Source organism: Megalops cyprinoides, chromosome 10 (genome assembly GCF_013368585.1).
Source record: "Megalops cyprinoides isolate fMegCyp1 chromosome 10, fMegCyp1.pri, whole genome shotgun sequence".
In the NCBI taxonomy this organism is placed as follows: domain Eukaryota; kingdom Metazoa; phylum Chordata; class Actinopteri; order Elopiformes; family Megalopidae; genus Megalops; species Megalops cyprinoides.
In genome coordinates this window covers 6,525,543-6,547,767 of record NC_050592.1, presented here as the reverse complement: position 1 = coordinate 6,547,767, position 22,225 = coordinate 6,525,543, and the positions used below count along the sequence as shown (strand labels likewise).

Below are 22,225 nucleotides of genomic sequence, written 5' to 3'. Positions count from 1 at the left end.
GTTGGGTAATGCAAAGGTATGTGTTGAAACGGTTCTGATGTCTCCTCGTCTGATTACATTGTATTTGCATTATTATTGTAATTTTTGTGGCAGACGCTCTTATCCAGAGCAACTTACAATAGGTTCCAATTTTACCCATTTATACAGCTGGGTACTCACTGAGGCAGTTTTGGGTTAAGTACCTTGCCCAAGGGTACAACGGCAGTGCCCCAGTAGGGAATCAAACCAACAACCTTTCGGATGCGAGCCCCGCTCCCTGCCACTACACCACACTGCCGCATGAGGGGTCTTTTCCCTCACGGGCTCAGCTGTGGGAGGTGTACAGGTAGGTGCTGTTGATGCTCCAGTCTGGGGGGAAGTCCTGGTGGGGGTGGGTCTTCAGGTGCTTCTGCATGGCGGCCAGGCTGTTGCAGTACTCCAGGCAGATGGTGCATTGGTAGGGAGCAGCGCCGCCGTGGGTGCGCAGGTGCTTAATCATGGCCGAGTAGTCCCGCGAGCGCTGGCCACAGAGACGGCACTCAAAGGGCTTTTCACCTTGGGGGGGGGTGGGGGGGGGGGGGGCAGAGGTCAGAGAGATAGATGGTGAGAAATGAACATAACACACAGCGTAGTAAGAATATGCCAACACACAGATGTGTGTAGACACAGTGAGACCACCCAGACACATTGAGGCCACACAAACACACAGTGTGATCACACAGAGACATGTAGACATGGGGGGGGGGGGACCACTGAGACAGACACAGACACGGTGAGACCACATAGACACGATTAGACACAATAAGATCTAACTGACGCACACAGAGACAGTGAAAGCACACTAACACATGGACCCAGGGAGCGGGCAGTACCGGTGTGCACCCTGTAATGGGTGTCCAGCTGGTGCTTCAGGCTGAATCTCTTCAGACAGCGCTGACACTGGTAGGGCTTCTCCCCGCTGTGGATCCGACGGTGAGAGCGTAGGGAGCTCTCGTCCCTGAAGCAGCGGTCGCAATACTCGCAGCCAAAGGACACCTCGCCTGACCCGGGGAGAGGGGTGCCAAAGGGGGAAGAAGCGTGTGAATCGTTGTGTCTGTCTGTCTGACTATCTATCTTTCTGTCTGTCTGTCTGTCTGTCATGTAGCCTAAAATATACATGCATTATTCTGTACAGGGGATGGCCTTATCTTGGCCAGCATAAAATACAATACTCTTTTTTTTCCACCCCTTCACACATTGAGTCTGTTCTCACCACCTCTATAACGGTCTGGTTTGGCTCTGCCACCAAACAAGACTGAAGCATACCATCAGGACTGCAGAAAATATCATCGATCATCGAGATCTTTTCCCTACCAGAACCAGGATGTTGGGCAGGCAAAATCATTGCTCACCCCTTGCTTCCTGGCCCCCACATATTAAAACTCCTTCCCTCTGGCAGGTGCTTCAGATCACTACCCACCAAAACAAGCCGACACTGGAATAGCCTATTCCCACATGCCATCACAGTCTTGAACTGTTAAACGGTGTCTCTGTTACCGCATGTTCACAGTGCAATATTTGTGTAACTATAGTTGTACATATCCATAGCCTGCGCTCATGTACACCTTAACTCATGTCATTGTGCAGTAGCTGTTCACATATACCGCATTCATTCCTTCCTTATTCCAAGTACGTGTCCTGCATTACTGTTTTTGTTGTTGTCACTTATTGACATTATGACATTATATGAAAGCACTGTGAGAGACACTGGAACCAGAGTCAAATTCCTTGCATGTGTAAAAGCATGCTGATTCTGATTATGATACCGTACATTCAGTCACACATCTGAATTCTAACTGGAACGACTGACAGAACATAGCCTGCAAGCAGCCATTCCTCATCTGGGATGTAGATGTTAGCCCGAGTCTGTATTACATGGTGAGGACATCATTTGCCGTACCCAGTCTTAGTGCCCTAATTGAAGGGACAGCTGTCTTTTGTGGATTTATTTGGGAGTTACCAACCTGTGTGCAGTCTCTGATGCCAGAGCAGGGCAGTGTTATTTATTTGGGAGTTACCAACCTGTGTGCAGTCTCTGATGCCAGAGCAGGGCAGTGTTAATTATTTGGGAGTTACCAACCTGTGTGCAGTCTCTGATGCCGGCGCAGGGCAGTGTTGCTGGCAAAGGACCGGTTGCAGATCGGGCAGAGGTGACCCCACCTCCGAGCATGCTGGGACAGGGCTCCCCTTCGGGCTCCCTGGCTTTTGCCACAGAAAGGACAAAAGAGGGGTTCCAAGGGGACTGCAGAGAGTAGATGAGAGGGATTACTACAAATCTATATCGTTCTACTGACCACAGGATAAGGATACCTTACACCTGGAAAGCTAGAAATATCAGTATTTTCTATTTTTGTCCAAACCCTTGGTTATTCAGTTATTTGTGGTAAATTGATCCATTTGACCTCATGATCAAGGAATCCAGTGGCTGCAAATTTTGAAAGACCTAGTAAATCTATGGTATTGGGTGGCAGTGTGGCATACTGGTAAGGAGCAGGGTTTGTAACGGAAAGGCTGCTGGTTCGATTCCCCACTGGGGCACTCCTGCTGTATCCTTGGGCGAGGTACTTAACCCACAATTGCCTCAGTAAATATCCAGCTGTATAAATGGATTACAAAGATTGTAACCTATGTAAGTCACTCTAGATAAAAGTGTCTGCTAAATAACAATAACATACTGTAATAGAAACATCAGTATTTTCTAATTCTGTCCAAATCCCAGTTATTTGTGATAAATGAATCCATCTGACCTTGTCTTCAAGGAATCCAATGGCTGCAAATTTTGAAATACCTAGTAAATCTGCAGGATAGTGACACTTCATGTAGAGGGTTACAGAGAGCATATTAAAACCACAATGTGAAAAAGGCAAAGATCCAAAACTGAGCAAACTGGGAAAACTGACTCTTTCTGTGGGAGCAGCTCATTTATTTTAGCACTCATTTAGCACTCATTTATTTTATCACTTTTTCAACATCTAACAGACAGACAGAATGCTCATCACATCTTTTCCGTTCTCTCTGGGCCAATATTTTTGCCATGACACACAGGTCTGACCACCGACATAGTTACCACTATGTTTACACATTTATGTGGCTGTTGACCAAAGACTGCCTTAAGCCTATCTATAACCATGTACACATTCATTTTAGTGCTTTCACATACATATTTACACCTATCAGTAGACACGATGAAGGGCCCTTGCAGTGCTGACCATTAATAACATCAAAGAATGATGTGAAAGTGTGTCTGCTATGCAGAGAGAGTTTGAGAGCGCGCAAAGTCCTGTCCTGTCAGAGTGAGCACATTGCATTACATTATTGGCATTTAGCAGATGCTCTTATCCAGAATGAACTACATTGGTTACAACTTTACATATTACCCATTTATACAGCTGAATATTTTACTGAGGCAGCTCTGGGTTAAGTACCCAAGGGTGTAGCAACAGTGCCTGGGTAGGGAATTGAACCAGCAACCTTAAGTTACAAGCCCTGCTCCTTACCACTGCGTCACACTGTGAAGTGTGCATGTGATAGGTAATGGACTATCAGTATGTGCTTAGAGAAAAACCATTAACGAATACCATTATGGTGTAAGGGTCTGACTTAACTTTGACAAACAATTTTTATAACTCTTATAATACAGACTAATTAAAGGCAGGCTTCACAGAGAACGGTTTTGCCAGGGATTGCTAAAGCTGCTGTATTAAATCCTTTTTTGTGGCTTTATTTGGGTGGGTTTTATTTCTGTATCTGTCTCCTCACCGCTGGCAGCCATCAGCCACCCACAGTCCTTAACTGTACAGTAATCCACTGTGCAGAACAAAGGGCCTGTCAGATGGGCATGCTACTGAAACCAATCAGATAAATAGCTACAGAAAGGATGCGGTTTGTTTTGTCTGTTTGTGTTTGCCTTTCACCCACAAAACCTGCCGTTCAAAGGATGTCTGTTGATTTGGGTTTTGATTTTGGGCCAAGGCTGTGCTTCGCGCTCGAAATAAGAAGGTACGAGCACGGCTGAGCCCGAGCCCGCAACAGCCATTTTTTTTTTTATCCAATTTCTGGGTTCCTGCAAGTGCACCCTCTGCAGGGCAGTCTCTTGTGAGGCCATTACACCAATCAGGGACAAGCTCGCTGGAAATAACACCTGCTTCTGAGCTCCAGTCCAGCTACGGTCTTATTTACTTTGGCTCAGAATTGATTCTCTTTCTGCTCCAGATGTCAACCTTGCTACTGTTTGAAAAACATGTCTAATCCCTCCAAATTAACTGGACCGTAGCCCTACAAAACTAGAGTTTAGTAGGTTAAAAGCTAAAACCCTCTCAAATATAGTCTTGCACCACTTATTACTGTACACTTTCTTGCACAAAATCTCCTGAAGTGCTGGCACGGATGCAACAGAATTATACTGTATCTGATGCATCCAAAATGTTCTGCTCACGCTAGTCCCCAGAAAGCAATTCAAAGTGTTGCTGAATACAGGTGTGCGTCTGTATGTGTAGTGAGTACTTAGTTGAACTGCCTATCTTTGCTGTTATATCTGTTAATTACATGTGCAAATTTAAGAACTACTTAAACCGTTTGAATGCAGCGATAGCTAAATGAGCTGACAGTTGTTTTTTTTTTTTAATCAGTACCCAGGGGTTAAGCTCTGCTCTGATTTTTATTCACAGTGGTGTGTCCTTTCAATGGGATACTGTTGCTGGCCATTTTTTTTCCCTTCATTGTTCCAACAGTGTTAAAAATGGTCCATTTCCTCCAGAAAAAGTGCCCACACGTTGCTGCTCTGCTTCATCAAAGCGCCTCGGCGTGGAGTTGCAACACCGCGCGACTTTACGCAGGCGCTTGTCGACTCTTTTTGGACTTTCGGTGGCTTGATGCTTTTCAACAACGGCGCTGAAGTCAGAGCGCGGAGCCTGCAGAGAGCTCACAGGATGCTGAGCGGGGAGGAAGCGCACGACCACAACAATAGGGGCCCTCGCTCATTGCTTTACGCGCTCACTGACAGACCGACTTTAACCCTCGCACTGCCGAACATTGGTTAAACCTCATAAGCCTGGCACTTCCACTCCAAAGTCTGCGTTCTGAGGTCTGGACCCCCCCATGTGATCTGCCAGTTACTATTCAGAGCCCTGCATGCTGTTGCACCATGTAAAGTCCCTCGTGGTGCTTACGCATGGACCCACGGCCTCACGATTATGTCCTCGGTGCCTTAACAGTAATGCATGAGGTGTTAAGGAAAGTGCACTTCGAGCACTCCTTCTCTTTTTTCGAAATTAGATATGCTGCGTTGCATATTGATATTGGCTGAGTGTGCGATTGACATGGCACGTCTCGCTTTGCATGTTGAATCCGGTGGAGATAAACATCTTCCTGTCAGATACAGTACCTGCTGCCATCTGTCTCGCTATGCCCAGAGAGCTTTAACCCCGGTATGCATGTACTGTAACGTGTGAGCGGAATTGAAGCAGAAATAAAAAAAAAAAAAATACATACGAACAGTAAGCTTTATTTCCCCTCTGGCAGAGCACCAAAACCACTAGTGCGTTCCAGAACATACTGTTCGTTCCGCCTAGTAACCACACTAATGCTCATAACCTACCAATCTCTCTCTCTCTTGCATGCTCTCTGCACCCTTTGCTTTACCGAAGATTCATCAGGGGTCAAAGGGTGCGCTGTGCGCTACTTTAAAATCAGCACAGTAAAGAGCTGTCCAAGTCATCTCATAATTTAGCTACCTATAAATGCAGTAATCAAACGAATCAAATGGTTATCCAGCAAGGATGTCTAAATAAGCATCACCCATCAGCAACTAATTCCTTTCAAAGTGATTGACTGAAATGTTGTAGCATTACATTTGTGAGACTTCACATCACAAGTCATTATCATTAATATGGAAAAAAATTCCAGCTGAAGTGAGCTCATATAAATTGATTTCTTTTCATCATTATACTGTTATGATTCAGTTTTTTCTTTCATGTGGAATAGACAAGGGTTACACTATCATATTTAATTCAATCTGAGATACAGTAAGATAAAATGAATCACCTGCTGAAGGGTAATTCTGAATTAAAGTTGGCAGGCATGTTAAGCGCTGGAAACAGCTTCAAGGACATTTTTTCAGTTTAAAGGTCGGTTCTCTGCCTCCCTAATTTGTTGCTGCTGTTAGTTGTTGGGGGGGGTGGGGTGGGGGGGCTGGGGGGGTGATTGACAGAATTTTGTCACATTACGTGAGGGAATGATGGCGTGCATTTGCAGTCTTCGGTTGTCCAGGAACTCCTTGTGGCAATGCAGGCAGCGGAAGATCCGGTCTGCGCTTCCTTGTAGCTTCCTGCCCAACAAGAAGGAGCGACAGTGAGCATTTGTATACCCTGACAGATCACCGCAGAGATGAGCAGTGGTCTCGCTAAAAGTTCCAGGTACATGTACATAAAATGTCATACATGTCATAAAATGGTGTGCATTTTAGGCAGTATTTTACAAATAGCAGTGCTAATGACAACAGAGATGTTGTCATTGTTGCTACGAACCAAAGAATAAAGCTGTCTTTAAAATATCCTTTGTGCAATGTGTGACCATGTGGTTTGGCTGTCTGCATATGTGTTTCTCAGAAAAAAAAAAAAAAAAGGTCTGCTGCAAAAGAGATAGTGTGAAAACAACTAAGTGTGCCTCATGTATACATAACAAAGCACAACTCAGGTCTAAACACCACCCCCCTCCACCTACACACACACACACACACACACACACACACACATACACTCCCTGACCACTGCACACAAGTATTACTCTTTTAATAGCCTCCTGTTAGTGTCAAAACACATGGCTAATAATGGTCTCATTAAAAAAAAACAAAATGTCTGTTGCTCTATTTCTGTGCCACAGTAGAAGAAAGAACTTACAGGGTCAGTGTTTCCTATTTGAAATAGTATGTTGTGTGAATTTGGTAACTCTGCATGTATGGTTTATCATGTCTTCAGTTCGAGAGTGTCTGTGTGTATCATCTGCTATGTGGTCAGCATGTTGTTCGTGAGCTGTAGTCTGTACAAATTATTTGATAACTTTGCCATACAGTCAGCATACTGTTTGTGGACTCATTCACTGGGTATCCCTATAATCTGTGAAAGATCAATGATCTGGGAGCAGATTCTTGTGCATCCTGTCTGAGGAATACTCCATAAGGAACTTCCATCACTGATATCTGTGCGTGTTTTCTTCAAGAAAATGAACTAGTTGTTTTTGAAACAGATTTTTGATCAAAATTCAGCAAAACTGGCTCTACATTTAAACCTAAATTTGCATCTATAAAAACATCCTATTTAATCCTCACATTAATAATGCATTATAATTTACCACATGGACTTTAAAACGAACAGATACTGAATAAGTCATCTTAAGAATCTTCATGAGCACTTATATATCAGTAGACAGCTATGCCTTCTAGACATTTGACCATGTTTCACCATCTCAGAGAAAAAAAAATAAGAGTGACAATTAGCTGTGGGTGGGATTATTACTCAGATGGAGAAGTAGTTGTTTAAACTAAATCTGCACTAATAAAGAGACACAGCACTGTTGACACCTATCGGTAGTGTTCCCGAAGGACTGCCGCGCCAAATTTCTTGCTGTTCATAAACCACTGGCATACTAACACAAAAAATGGGCAAACACAGATTGGGTTGCTGAAAAAATGGCTGAATCATTTGGACAAAGACCCCAGTCATAAAGAAAGCAGGAAGATGTCTTTCCAGGATGCTGAGAATATTGCACTTTGATTTGACCAGCGTTGTTGTATTGTTCCAGGGTTTGTAGGATAATGACAAAAGGATTTAATTGTGAATGCATGTGAACTCTCTGCTTCCAATAATGTTCTTTTTTTTATTTTTTTTTATTTCTGTCGGTCCTGAATTTTCATCCATCACAATGAACAAAAGAAAAAAAAAAATCAACATGTATCTGAGAGCTCCCTTTGTGTGGGCCACAGGAAGTCAGCAGAGCTGCTCTCTGACTCTCCTTCCCCCTCATACGACACACAGAGATACAGATCTACAGCAGGACTGGGGGAGAAAGAGAAAGAAAGAGAGCGACACAGAAGATTCTGAGACCTGATTCTCTCGGGCCGCGGGTATCTCAGTCTGCTAAGCTTGAAGAAGCTTGCAGATGGCTCTGAGGTCTACCGCAAATTCCAGGTCTGTTTTTAAAACGAGCCTCAGCTGGGCCCTTGGCTCTGGTCTCAGATTCTGCCGAGTGTTGGTTCAGGTAGCATTCGGCCAGCAGAACAAGATAAGCAGACAAAGCAGGAGAGGGGGGAAAATTTGATCATCGGAATTGTGCGTCTTATGTCATGAGGTTGTAGGGAGTGGGGGATCAGGCAGTGTCTAAGAATGAGAGCGAAACGGCTTGTACAGATCAGTGGGTGGACCTGTGTGCCTTTCATGTGCCTAGCTGCAAGGGAGGGGAGAAATAGAGGGGGATCCCCCTGCAGTGCTACAGGTTAACTTTTAAAATAGCTCCCCGTTAATCGAAGCGTTCCTCCTCTACCTGTTCGCTGCATGTTGTTTTTATTAATCTTTTCTTTTTATGAATCATTTATTCAAATCCTCTACAAGTATTGATGATTAATAATTTGGTCAGGGGCATATCCACAGGATACAGCAAAATGGCATATAAAACTGACAAATAAAATTTAAAATGGTCTTTGTGCCAAAGCCACTGTGAATGATAACATATCTAATGCAATGAGACTGTCTGATCAAGATTTTGATCAGCTAATCAAACCATACTCACAGTATACATCCTAGTGAGTAGTAGCTATGGTTTGGTACTTTTGCAATACCCCTGTAAAATGTTACAAAAAAAATCTTCTTCAGATGTATGTCAGTAAACATATATCAGATCCATAAATGCAGTTATTTAATTAATTAATTAAGAGCAATTGATGAATGAATGTTAGAGGACAAATACAGAGAACACAGGTAGAATGTAGAGCAGCCTTCTCCAACCTTTCCATTACTAATTCATTCAGGATGAGTGGGGAAATATCGACAGGGGAAACTTAACATGGGAAAGTACAGGAGGAGGAAAAGACTCTCGCTCTCTCACACACAGACGCACACACCTGTGAGTCAGTTAGCTGTGTGGCATGTAGGCAAATGAGGGGGATTCTGAATTCTGCTGTAACAGGGAATATGACCCAAGCGGGGCCAAAAGCAGAAGAAATCTGCTCATTTTACAACCGAGAAGTGGAATTAAGCAAATCCTGGTTGACATCTTCTTCCACCAGGACACCGTCTTACCTCTCCTCTTCCTCTGGCACATTGCCGATCAGTGTTGCGTCGAACGAGGCCTTCTTCCCCAGAGGGTCTTGCTTGATGGTTACGCCCAGCTTCTGCGCCGCTGGAAGGAGGCCGTGGTGCAAGGGGTGGAATAGACCCGCGTATCCCAGGATGGAGTCGTGGACTTGTGTCATGGATGGAGAGGGGTACAGGGAGCACACAGGGGCGGAGTAGGGTATGGAGTAAGCCAGCAGGGGGCGGGAAGATTGGAAGGAGCGGATGGCCATGAAGTCGGTGCTGGTGTGGGCCATTCCCTGCGGGGTGACCGAGCTCCACCCGAGTTTGGAGGGCACCGAGGTGGCGGCGCTGGCAATCACGCTGACGCGGGGGGGTGCCGGGGCCGCCTGTGGTGGAACATCATCTGGCTTCGTTTTTTTTTCACCGCCAGGGGACGTGCACGGAGATGCCTCCACAACCTCGACGTCGGAGTGCTCCTCCAGGGACGCGACTCTCGGGGACCCCTCCGAGGACGGTGCCTCCCCTCCTGCGCTGGCCACTCCCGGGGCTTCCGGGACCTGGCCGGCGCCTGTTACCATCTTTAGCTGCTCGAGACACTGCTCCTCCAGCGGCCGCATCTCCAGAAGCTCAGCTGCCCTCAGGAGCTCCCGGAGGTCTCCGGCACAGACCTCCAGGGTCTCCCTGTAGGCGTAGTCAAGGATCTGCTGGAAGGTGCGGGGGGAGAGGTTGCTGATGGTGCACTGACGACGCGGCCCGTCCTCTGCATCCCTCAGCTGCTGCTCCAGCTTCTTGCTGGCGCATGCCAGCACCACGCCGTGGGCCTGGAAGGCCTGGCCATCCACCACCACCACAGTGTCGCACAGCACGCCCGACTGCCGCAGCTTGTCGGCATGGCGAAGGAGGTGAGGGTACTGGCGATTGTGGAGCTGGACCATCATCGTAGAGTGCGAGAAGGGGAGGAGAGCTGGAGAGAGAGAGGGAGAGATGATGAGGGCGGGGTCTAAAGGCCAAGAAAGAGGTCTCCATCCAACCTGACAGAGACAGACACAGAGACAGAGACATGGGACTGGTTAGTGAGAAATCTATGTTCCATATGTTTAAGTGCAAATTCACAAGTTTGCACTTAAATGTATGATGATGACTGCTTTGTGCTGCTTGTACAAAGTTCACCACAGTTCACAGTTCACAGTTCACCACAGCAGGAACAATGTAATAAACTCACAAAGCCTTTTTCTGACAATTTATGTCAGTTTTTTTTTTAATAAACCAACTCACATTTTTTAGAATGGCAAATTTCATAGGACTCACAATCACCTCAGGTGGCTAAAGGTATTTGCTTTGAGAGCAAGCTGAGCTCTAAGGCTTGGGTTTGATCCCAGCCATGTCATCCGCTGATGATGACTGGTCGTCCATGTTGGTGGACCAAACTGGTTTCGTTCTGCTGGAGATAGGGGTGGGTGAACTGATAGGCGTTGCTCATCTCACCGCCATCAGGCACCTTGTGACTCATCGGGCGCCTGCAGGTTGTTCAGATAATGTCAGCAAAGCTGTGCACCAACCTCCAATAGCTACTTATCATCACACTGGTGTACGAGCCTATCGGAGGACTGCATTTGCTAAACCTTGTGCTCCCGCATGAGCACAAAGGTCATCAGGGAGGGGGATGATATCAGCCAGTTGGCAATTTCAAAATGAGGGGTGCATAGAAAAGAGGGGAGCATGTGGGGAAAAATAATTTAAAATGAGTAAAATTCAGCTTCTTTTTAATTTTTTCTTCTTTTCTTCATTTCCTCTACTTTGCCTTGTCTAGTCATGCTAAAGCTTTCATTTGATATTTGATTGACCCAGGTAAACCACATGATGTTTTAATCATTGCCATTAATGTACATAAGCTCCAGTAGACTTACCTCACCAAAGGTAAGCGTGACTGCACTTTAACTTTCACGATGTCTGCAAATAATGCCTTCATCTGTGCATGTGTTCAGCTATAACAATACTTTTTTTCCCCATTTTTACAGTTTTGAGAATCCTTTGAAAACATTCTCAGCTAAGCGATCTAAGCTCATTTAACTGCTTTGCTATCATGTCAGAATAGGCTTTTTTGGGTTGTTGCGTAAATATTGTTTTAAAGCAGAGGGACTACATTCTTGATATGATGTTGTCTGGTGCTGTATGATATATGTGATTGTTCTACCTGCAACAAACCGAAGCTCATTATTATTCTTTCTATTTTCTTAATGTAAAAATGTAAAGACTTCTTTGTCTAATCCCACCCAATATATGCAGAGGTTTTAATCAAATCAGGGGATTAATTTGATTTCATTCAAATTAGAAGGTTAAAAAATGGTTAGAATGAAAAGGCCTAATTAGGAATGTGCTAAAGACATGAAATTATTGACATTTTAAATTAGTGGGTAAATCACTGTTTTCTTGCAACAGAAGAGGGGTATTATCTTAAAAATTGAAACAACAATCTGCAATGACAACAGAACTGTAATTAAAGATTTTTTTTTTTTTTTTAAATGTTGATTATTAAGATTCATTGGAAAATGTTATTCTGGAACAGAGAGAGCATTTACAGAGAAGCCACAACAGACCACGTACAGTACCTCTTAAATGCACAAAGTTCTGCTTCCTCATTCAACCATTTTAACCATACCCATACAGTAGAAGTCTTTCATCTTTAGCCAGACCTCTCTAGCTGTGAATAGTACTAGAAATGATTAAATAATCCACAATACTCTCTATAATAGAAGTACGTGCAACTCAGTTCTCTTATATGTCTCTTATATGTCTCTTATATTACCTATTGATCCATTCAAGATTTTAGCTTTCATATTAAGTATAGAATTGCCATTTTTTAACTGAATCGTATGCCTGTTATCAGGGTTCTCTGCAGTGGAAACACTTCCGCTCAAAGATCACTACTAAGAGGAAAATCATGGTGAAAGTACACCTAGAGTTGAGAGAATTAAGATCCGATTTGAATATCCCCACACCAGAAGTTCATACTGTACCCACTCTGTTTTTCCAAAACTGTTTCCATTTCAATATTTTTGAAGTTATGTGGTGAGAAAGACGTTGATGGGGCTGTGATAATATCAGCTTTCTTATCTTGATGATAGATAGTCGTTAAGTGGAAATTAAGGTGGCTGGAATGGAAAGACTGAACTGATTTTTAATCTTCTGCTGATTTATAAGATTATTTTAATCATCGAAAAAAGTAGTGTAGTTTCTGGCAATCCAACCTGTAGCAGAAGAAAAATTTAAGGAAAATATAAAAATCACAAAATTGTTCACACCAGAAGAACATGAACCTTGTTTTCTGAACTTTGTTTTCATGCAATCAGAGACCTTGCACAGTAAAACACTATTTTTTTGAGAGGCAGCATATCTTTTTCAGAATTCAACAGCTGCAAGTGAACAACCAATACGATTTTAGGTGGTGATCGATTCTGAGTTTATTGTCTACTGTGAAAGCAGTCAACCCATCTTCAGTCTGCTTTCTTCTTAAACATCAGTGAAGATATTAAAGTTTTTTTGTCTCACATGATACGTTTAATTTAATTTCTGTAACTGCTAAACTCACAAATTTGTGTAAGAGTACTGGTCACCTCAATGCATTTTGTTAGTCATGAATTTAAAAATGCTTTGCTTTTGGTGTTTTTTTTTTTTTTTGGCAAAATAAATAAATAAATAAATAAATAAAGACAACGGTCAATGGTTTAAATTCTTCTTCCATTTCTCAGTCACTGACTGTCAATACTGTACATGGTACAAAATATACCACCTTGACTTTGACTGGTGTAATGGATTCTATAAGTACAGTAACAGACAAAACCTACTATTGATAGAATTTTTTTATGCTCTGTTTTAAAACCATTTCAGAGGATTGCACTTGTCAGGGCTGCATGTGGAAACAGAGTTTTGTGTCAGCTCTGAAATTCTGGTTACGGGTACAAAAACACTAAAGCCACAAACCTCTTCAAAATACGAAACCATGACTAATGGCAAGACTACACATATGGATTGCAAACGGATTGGCAGGTTTTTTGATCAACAAAAACAGCAGCACATCTGATGTATGAAAATGAATTATTATTTAAGATACACACAGATGGTGTATACAGTTTTCCTGGCTATGAATGTGTGTAATTAGAGTGAGGGAGGCTGGCATAATGAAAAGGTCATGAAATGTGCACGAGACACAGTTCTAAGCGCATACGCGCAGGGCAATCTGCTGCAGTCCTTGGCCTTTCTAACACAGGTAATGAATAAAATGGCGGAAGACAGTGAACACGCTGCAACTGTATGAAGAAACAGGATCATTATGTGTGGAGCAGAGGAATCATGTGAATAAATCATGATGAGAGACAATGGGCACAGAAATGATTATCTTAGCAGATGCCGGCAATAACACGTTACATTACATGATTGTCATTTTGCAGATACTCTTATGCAGAGACACTTACAATTTTTATATGTTACCCATCTATACAGCTGAATATTTTCAAAGGCAATTGTGGGTTAAGTACACTATATGGACAAAAGTATTTGGCCACACCTGTTTTTCAGGGTTTGGGCCCCTTATCTCCAGTGAAGGGCAATCAATCAAAACCAAGACATTTTGGACAATGCTATGCTTCCAACTTTGTGGCAACAGTTTGGGGAAGGCCCTTTTCTATTCCAACATGACTGTGCCCCAGTGCACAAAGCAAGGACTATAAAGACATGGTTTGATGAGTTTGGTGTGGAAGAACTTGACTGGCCCGCACAGAGCCCTGACCTCAACCCCATCGAGCACCTTTGGGATGAACTGGAACGGAGATTGCGAGCCAGGCCTTCTCGTCCAACATCAGTGCCTGACCTCATAAATGCTCTACAGAATGAATGGGCACAAATTCCTACAGAAACACTCCAAAATTTTGTGGAAAGCCTTCCAAGAGGAGTGAAAGCTGTTATAGCTGCAAAAGGGGGACCAACTCCATATTAAAGTATATGTATTTGAATACAATGTTATTACAGTCCCGGTTGGTGTAATGGTCAGGTGTTTGAATACTTTTGTCCATATAGTGTATCTTGCCCAAGGGTAAGGGTAATCAAACCAGCAACCTTTTAGTTACAAGCCCTGCTCCTTACCACTACACCACACTGCCACCCTTTAACATGTCCTTTAACATAACATAGTCAGCATACAGGATATATGATTCGACTATTGTGCTCATGAATAAATAAATAAATAATGACACGCTGAATTTAAATTGTGCATTTCCAGGATGGCAAGGTGCTTCACAGTGAAGGAGAGGGCGGTGACTTACCTCAACCACCACCAAGTGGGATACTGCTTATGCCCTATCCAACCGGTACTGTTCCACTGAATTTTAAGGAGTACAAATGGACTACGATCAGTTAGGGCATTTAACGGGAACTGTGCCAAGACACTGCATCTGCTGGGAACCTCACGTAACATAACTGGGAGCTTAGAGTACAGATGCGCTTCAGTTGGCGAATGTGAATTTGATTATAGTGAGATTGTGACTAAAACCAGAAGTCTGATATAAAACCCATGGTCCTCCCTCACAGCGCGCGGTGCAGACGAGAACGCAGAATTCATCGCTGACGTACGTTAACTCCTCCTCAAACTGACGAGGAAGGTAGATTCGATGGAAAGCAGAAACACTGAAATGACGATATTTGTTGTCGTGATTACTGGAACTGAGGCTCATACATTCACGCATTCAGACAAACACACACACACACACACTCTGAGCAGAGGAGAATTTCAGATGGTTTCGCTCTCATAACCCAATGCAAGATGCACTGTAGTGAGACAAGGCACTCATGGTTATTTCCGTAAATGCAGCCTCCCCCACCCAAGATAATGGCGGATAGGTACAGTTCTTGCAGCTGATTAAAGGAAAGCACTATCTAGTCTGTACAGCGCAGTAATTGCCAGTATTTGCATTCATGCATCTGTGATATCTCATGTGCGACTGGTACATCCTCTTGCAGGCCTGGTGGCCCATTAGACTGGTGTTTCGGGTGTATGTTTGAAATTTTACTCTGCTCTTTTACCATTACTCTGGTAACACTACACCTTATCTGATCCTTTTTTTTTAATGAAGCTAAAATTAGCAGCATTTTGTGTATGCCACAGATTGACGTCCAAGTTGTAGCACTAACTTAGTGGAGTATGTGTGTACTTTTCCACTGATTCTATCACAAATTTATTGGAAAAAAGTATGATATAATGATGTCTGGAATTCAAGGCTTTTCCACTAAGTAGGATATCAACCCACAAATTCTATTAAGAGCAGCATGTGAAAATGAGTTAATTAGCATCAGAAATGCACTTTGTGAAGCGCTTCATGGATCTTTAATGACAGCAGAGTCTGTCTTGTTGAGGTTTTTGATTGAGGATTGGGTCATCTGTACTATCCCAGTGAATGCTGCAACTGTGATGACCTGCTCTGTGATGACCTGTGAAACCCAAAAATGTACACATAGACCAAAACTTCATCACGATGTTGAAAACCAAAAATCCCTGACCCTAAACCCATAATACTGCTGCAGAGTTTTGCACACCATGTAAGTCACTTTCACTGATATTCTGTCATTCCTCTTTGTCAACCTGTCTGTCTCGTATAGCTCCTGTGTGTGTCCTAGTCTCACCACTCAGAGCTTTTTTAGTTGCATTTGGTTTAAAGAAAACAGTGAAAAGAAATCTCTACAGTGCCACTTGCAGGTTTAGTAAACCAAATACACACTACTATCACTCTAATGTCAGTGACTGTGAAAAACAGACAATTAAAAAAAAAGATGTGTAGGTAACAAGTCTGATTTGTGTGAAAATCTGATTCACAGTTGTTGTTTTTTTTTTAGTGCTACATAATAAAAATCTGTAACAAAACCCACACATGTGAGTTGAGTAACACAACCAATCATGCATGCATGTGTGATAGGCAGGTGAAAGCATGGTATCTGTACAATAATATGTGGACCCTGTGGGGAGAATAGAAACATGCTTAAACTCATTAGTGCTCTACTGTTCGACAGTGTGAACAAAGAAACTGGGCAGCACGCACTGAGCATGACTTCTCACAACGTATTTTCTTTGCAAGATAAATTTCCAACTCTGCGAAGGATTGTCGAATTTTTCTGCTCAGTAAATTATTGGAATATTGTTTATGCTCATACCACCAATTCATATTCACCAAGATGAATTATGCACTCTGGAAACTATGCAACTAAGTGTTTTTCTAATGTGCAAAGATGGTTTCTTTTGCTACAAAAACCCACAAGGTATATATGCAGGTATAGCCTTTTAATGAATGAACGGAGGACCAATCACAGTACAGCAACAGTGGACACACTGCAAGGAAAGTGGGCATACCAAAGGTTGACTTCTGCTCTCTGCATATCCAACACTTTATTTACAGATAGCATTCTATTGCTATTGTACATTTTGACTGTGCCATGCATTTTTATAACGTGGCACGCAAATTAATTTTTACGCAGATCAATGTGATGCACCGGGCATTGCACCATAGACTGCTCTATGAATTTATGATAGTTACAGCTACCACTATTTGCAATAACTGAAATATTCAGTTTTGTTCCCATTCTCGCATCAGTCTCAGTCTCACGCTTGTGTGCTACTGGGGCAGCTGTGTGGCTGTGTGGTAAGAAGCAGGACTAATTATGAAAAGGCTGGAAATCTGATTCCCCTGTTCGGTACTGCTGTTCTACACTTGGGCAAGGTGCTTACCCCGCATCGTCTCAGTAAATTTTCAGCTGTAAACATAAACAAAACATGAACAAAAGAAAATCCTACCCATGTAAGCGGGTAGGATTTTCTTTTGTTCATAGCTTAAGCATGTTAAAGTTTTTTTTTTTTTTTTTCACCATTAGCAGTTTCTGGAAAATCAATCCAGTTTTTAATTTGGAATTTGTATGGTCTTTTTGGTGCATAAGTATTACTACGTATGTGCATATGTAGGGCTATACTTTACTGTACTTTGTGTTTCACATGTATGTATCTTAAACATAACAATCGCTGTCAAATAGTTTGTCATGCATAATCATTTTCAAATTTCATTATTGGTCAACACCCTTCTGTCAAGCTCATATCAATTATTTTAATGGGTATGTTGTATCATTAAACGGCATCTTGCTCAATTATGCCAATTATCATATAATTACAGATCCGGATCGGGATTTTCCGTTCTCGGCCGATAACATACATGGTCAGAAAGAATGTTTGCGTTTGAATTGTTTGTGTCTTTTGACTTAGATGCTCTGAACCATAACTGACAGTGCTTTGCTATCGATTGCTGTTATTCCTGAAATATGGTAAGTGAGACATAAAATAATTATTGGACATAGTGTTTTAAGTGCTGTATAACGGAATGCACACATTTTTCATTTCCTGTATTACCAGAATATAGGAGGTATGTTTTGAATGATTACAAAAAAAGGTCTGTGCAGCTGAAACATCTGGCATCATTTGAACCAAAAAACAGTGATTCATGCGAGAAGCATTGTGCAAAATTTGTTTGCAGTATTTTTTCACATATGCAAATATTATCTTCTTCGATAGACCCCCCCCCCCCCCCCCCAACAAAAAAAAACTTCAAGTAAATGTGCATTTAAAAGATAAATATCGAGAAATTATTCTCGGAAGAGCTTGATCCCATGATGCCATTTAAAAATATTACACAGATCAATAACCGTCTTATTACGAGGAACAGAAAGTTTCATGTTAGGAGAGCATAAGCATCCATACAGAGTAGCTTTTACATTCAAACACATTTATCATTTTCCTAGGTGTCCACTAGCAGCAATTAAAAAATCTCTCCCTCCCTCTCTCTCTCTCTCCCTTTCGCTACTGTATCTTTCTATATCACTATATGTATGGCATTTTAGTTGCATTGGAGAGGTTGAGAAATTGGAACCCACACTGTCAATGCAGAAATTACTTTAACAAATACTGTTTTGACTTTTGTTCCATCAAAGGTGAGACAGCATTTACTCTTAATTACATATGCTAATTTTAGTGTTTCAACATCAGTAGGATCAGACATATGTGATCTCTCCATTGGCATCTTACAAAGACATAACAAAGTCTGAATACACTCACATCTTCCAAATATGTACAGGTGATGTTCTACATTTAATGCATTGATTGTTTACTTTTTTGAATTTTGAATTTTACTTGCCAAGCAGCAAAAATATTAAAATCTGTCTCACTCTGTGCAAAACAATCCTTGACTCTCTAGTTCCTTGTTTAAACATATAGTGTACAGCCTCAGGTCTGTGTTTAAGCTCAGACACAGAGTTAGCATGAATTGTGTTTAAACTACGTATATTTAAAAAGAAATGGTATCTTATATAGTACACATGTGTCATTCTGCAGCTGTGTTTAACAGCATGCTATTGAGTGCCAGTGGTACAATTCATTCATGACACACTGTACCTGACCTTTGGTTAAGTACGATCTTGGTTTGCAAAATGCTTTGGTGTTATTTTTAAACAATTTTTTTTTTAACACCGTATGTAGGCCATGGTGGAAAAAAAGAGAAAAATCGACCTATTCCGCTACCATTTCCTGACTAAATTAATCTTATCTCAATATCTACAACCTGAGAGCAGCGTTTGATGTTCTCAATTTCATATTCTGGCGTGTATGTGCAAAGAGCATGTTTATATTATGTTTGTGTATGTGTAATGCTTGTGTTCTTTGATTTTGAGCTTCAGTTTTAAAAAGCCAAAAAAGCTTAAATTAATACTTTACGTCAGTGAAGAAATACTTTGACTGAGTAGGCTAAATGGCTAAGTTGGTGCATTTGATGTTTTTCAGGAATACATAACATCGCAAACATATAGTCAACGAAGTGTCATGTGCTTGATTTAAGTGTTCAAATCAGTGATTCCATAATGGATTATTGTTGAAAATCCTTTGATTTGTACTAAGCATGAGAAATAAGTAGGGAAATAAGCAGAGAGCAATATATTGGGTGCATGCAGGACAGTTCAAGTTCGTACCTAAATTAGACTGATAAAGAACAACATGAACAAAAATAATTGGCCTGCACAAAATTATAGAATGCTAAAAATGTTACACTGCTAATCTGCCAAACACTTCATTGCAGTTAAATGCTGCAAAATGGCTAGCGTTGTTGAATATCTCAAATGTACCAAGCTAGGCGTTCAATGATACTGGTATGCCTCAATATATTTCATACAAAATGATTTCAAGTCATTACACAAAAAAGCAACTATATCACATGCAAACCTCACTGACGGCTTTGTGAACTGCAGTAGGTTTCACTGGGCCTTACGATAGTGAGTGAACTATTCTGTTGTATGGAGGCAAATTGACTGCCTTTGGTACATCAATATTTGGAGATATATTGGCATAGCATGAATAATAATAGTCTTAGCAAGCACATTATGTTGAAGTGGAAACGTAGAAACTCTGGCAGATAAAAGAATGATAGATCCTGTAGGATACGTCCATATAGATCTGCTACCATTTGCTACTTTTCCGTAATCCTCCGTTTACATATTGGTCTTCATTGGAATGTCACCAAGAGATGGTCTGATGCGCATAAAGGAAAGGTTAGCACCAGAGTGGACGCCATGATAGACTTATTTCATGCACTTTGTCCTGACTGTTTCGCAGTAGATCCAGTGGCCCACTGGAAAAGTCTAAACTATTGGCTAAAAAATTTGACACGAATGCCGAAGCATCCAATGAAGTCTGCAGCCTGCTGTTGAACATCGTGACATTAGCAACACATTAGGAAAACATACAGGTAACAGCAGGCCAGCACGTAAACCATGAGCCAAAATTTCCCCAAATGCTGCAGCTTCAGCTCTGAATTTAGCTGCAGCGTTATCAATCTTGCATGTGGTTACAGGGTTACAATCTTTTTTTTTTTTTTTTTTTGTGACAATTTCTGTGTGTCAGACGTGTGTACCACATCAGGTTTGATAAACTGAGCTATTAATGCCTGGTAAAGATGATGTACCAAAAACACGAATTTATGAGGATGGATCATAAAAGTATGCAGCGTCTCTCAGAAGGTCATCCTGAAACTGCTTAAATGCTATTTTTTTTCCAGAATGAGTCCCACTGAATTCAGTACGATACGCCCAGCTGCTATATCCCACCATAGTGAAAGCAATTACTTCATCAATTGCTACACTACTGATGAAAACCCTACCACTCAGAGGGACACGACACTGTGGTGAAGGGTTGAAGTCAAGTAGTGCTAGATCACAAGAATATGGTGTATGGGGCTCATGATTTTTCAGCAGGTATGTCATTACTTCCCGTTTTTCGCTCTTGTCCACTTTCCAGTTTAGACCTCACACGGCCCTGCCAATTCTCTAGTGGCTATCCTTACTGTAAATGAAGATATCGCTCTATACTGAAGCATGCTTTTGTGTGACATATCACAGTGTACGTAGATAATTGCAAACTACCACAAAAGGACAGGCGGGTGTCCTCGTCTAGGTGAGGATGCAAACTTTCTGATCCACCCTCGTACGTGTCCACAAAAGGCCAAACTGAAGGGGAAAATCTTTTGACAGTGACACATCTTCCCCATGATTTCACAGCAAATTGACAAGAACGGGGGCCCCAGTTTCTTTGAAAATTAGACTGAGCCGGTTGTAGAGTAAAAAGATTTGAAGCTTGAGTCTGAAACCACAGACAGATGAGCTAGAGCTAGTTGGAGAGAGAGAGAGAGAGAGAGAGAAAGGGAGGGAGAGAGAGAGACAGACAGACGGACAGACAGACAGACAGACAGAGAGGAAGAGAGAACTGGAGTTAGAAGCCATAAAAAAAGAAGCAGTCAGTGTAGAGCACACAATCTGTTGGCTAGACTCACCAGTTCACGAGTGACTCAGCTCACTCTCCATCCTGAGAGCTGAACAGACACGCATTGTGGCTTTGCTTGAAATGACATAGATCGCGCTGTCTCTGAGTAGGTGAGGGGCAAAGCAGCCACCTCTGCAAAGCCCCGCCCCTCAAGAAGGTTATCTGCTCTTGCATTGGTCTGTGGCCATCTCAGCCGTGAAAAGTGATTGGTGTATGACTCTCTCAGTCAAATTCCCCATGCCTGCCTGGCTTCTTCAGAAAAAGTCTTAAGCATGTGAACTGCAACTGATAAGGTCAATAACTGAATTAAAAAAAAAAAAAATCAGTGGTGAAAATTGTGAGGATTATACTATTTTACTGTGAGAGTGGAGGAAAAAAACAAGGTAAAGAAATAAGTAGGTTTTTTTTGTTTGTTTTTTTGTGGGTCATTTGTATCCTCTTGGGGGAATGTGCTATTGACTAAAACAGTCACTGTTACCTAATTGTCAATATTATCAATATTGCTGATTGAGATAAATCTTAAATAAAATCAGCCTTTATTAACCAGTTTGATATTCTTCAAAGTGTATTATAGAAAAAATACATTTGGTTGCTGTATTTTCACTTATTTTCATCTAGTACTGTCTTCCCCTCAGTTAAAAATATTATGCAAATGACTCATGTGCTTACTTTGCCATCAGATATTATCATTTACTTTTTCCAAATAAAAATGTACACTGGGACTAATTATGTATTTATAAAATCTACTGAAGTTGCTGAAAGTGTAAGGAACACATTCTATATAAAAATATAAATAAAATAAAGTCACTGACACAAGCTTTTATGTTTTCCAAAAGACCAAAAAATGTTAGCAGTTGTAGTTTTGTTGCAATTTGTCACACATCTAAATACAAACTAACCTCTAATTCTCATGGATTTGAAGTCAACTCTGTAATCATACCAACTCTGTAATAATATCTTTTTTTGTGCCACTGGAGAACCTAGCAAATGGACTTGTATATGAAGCTATGACTGTGTGGTTCCTCCTTAACAC

At 41.7% G+C, this 22,225-nt stretch overlaps 1 protein-coding gene across 1 annotated transcript; it reads right to left on the bottom strand.

The window, feature by feature from the left end:
• Nucleotides 1-304: 304 nt before the first annotated feature.
• Nucleotides 305-21,263, bottom strand: zbtb32 (zinc finger and BTB domain containing 32). The gene is made up of 7 exons (XM_036538579.1): nucleotides 21,203-21,263; nucleotides 9,309-10,269; nucleotides 6,238-6,343; nucleotides 4,788-4,949; nucleotides 2,099-2,294; nucleotides 852-1,019; nucleotides 305-534 (listed from the first exon to the last, which is right to left on the bottom strand). The coding sequence occupies exons 2-7, from the start codon at nucleotides 10,241-10,243 to the stop codon at nucleotides 305-307; spliced, it is 1,797 nt and encodes a 598-aa protein (XP_036394472.1). The 5' UTR covers nucleotides 10,244-10,269; nucleotides 21,203-21,263.
• Between the last annotated feature and the right edge of the window lie 962 nt (nucleotides 21,264-22,225).

Bases quoted from the DNA above. Each gene is read 5' to 3' on its own strand.
- zbtb32 (XM_036538579.1), bottom strand. From the start codon at position 10,243: ATGATGGTCCAGCTCCACAATCGCCAGTACCCTCACCTCCTTCGCCAT. The intron at 6,344-9,308 runs GTAAGACGGTGT...CTTGTTGGGCAG, and splicing joins GTGCCAGAGGAAGAGGAGAG to GAAGCTACAAGGAAGCGCAG. The intron at 535-851 runs GTACTGCCCGCT...CCCCCCCCCAAG, and splicing joins CCATTACAGGGTGCACACCG to GTGAAAAGCCCTTTGAGTGC.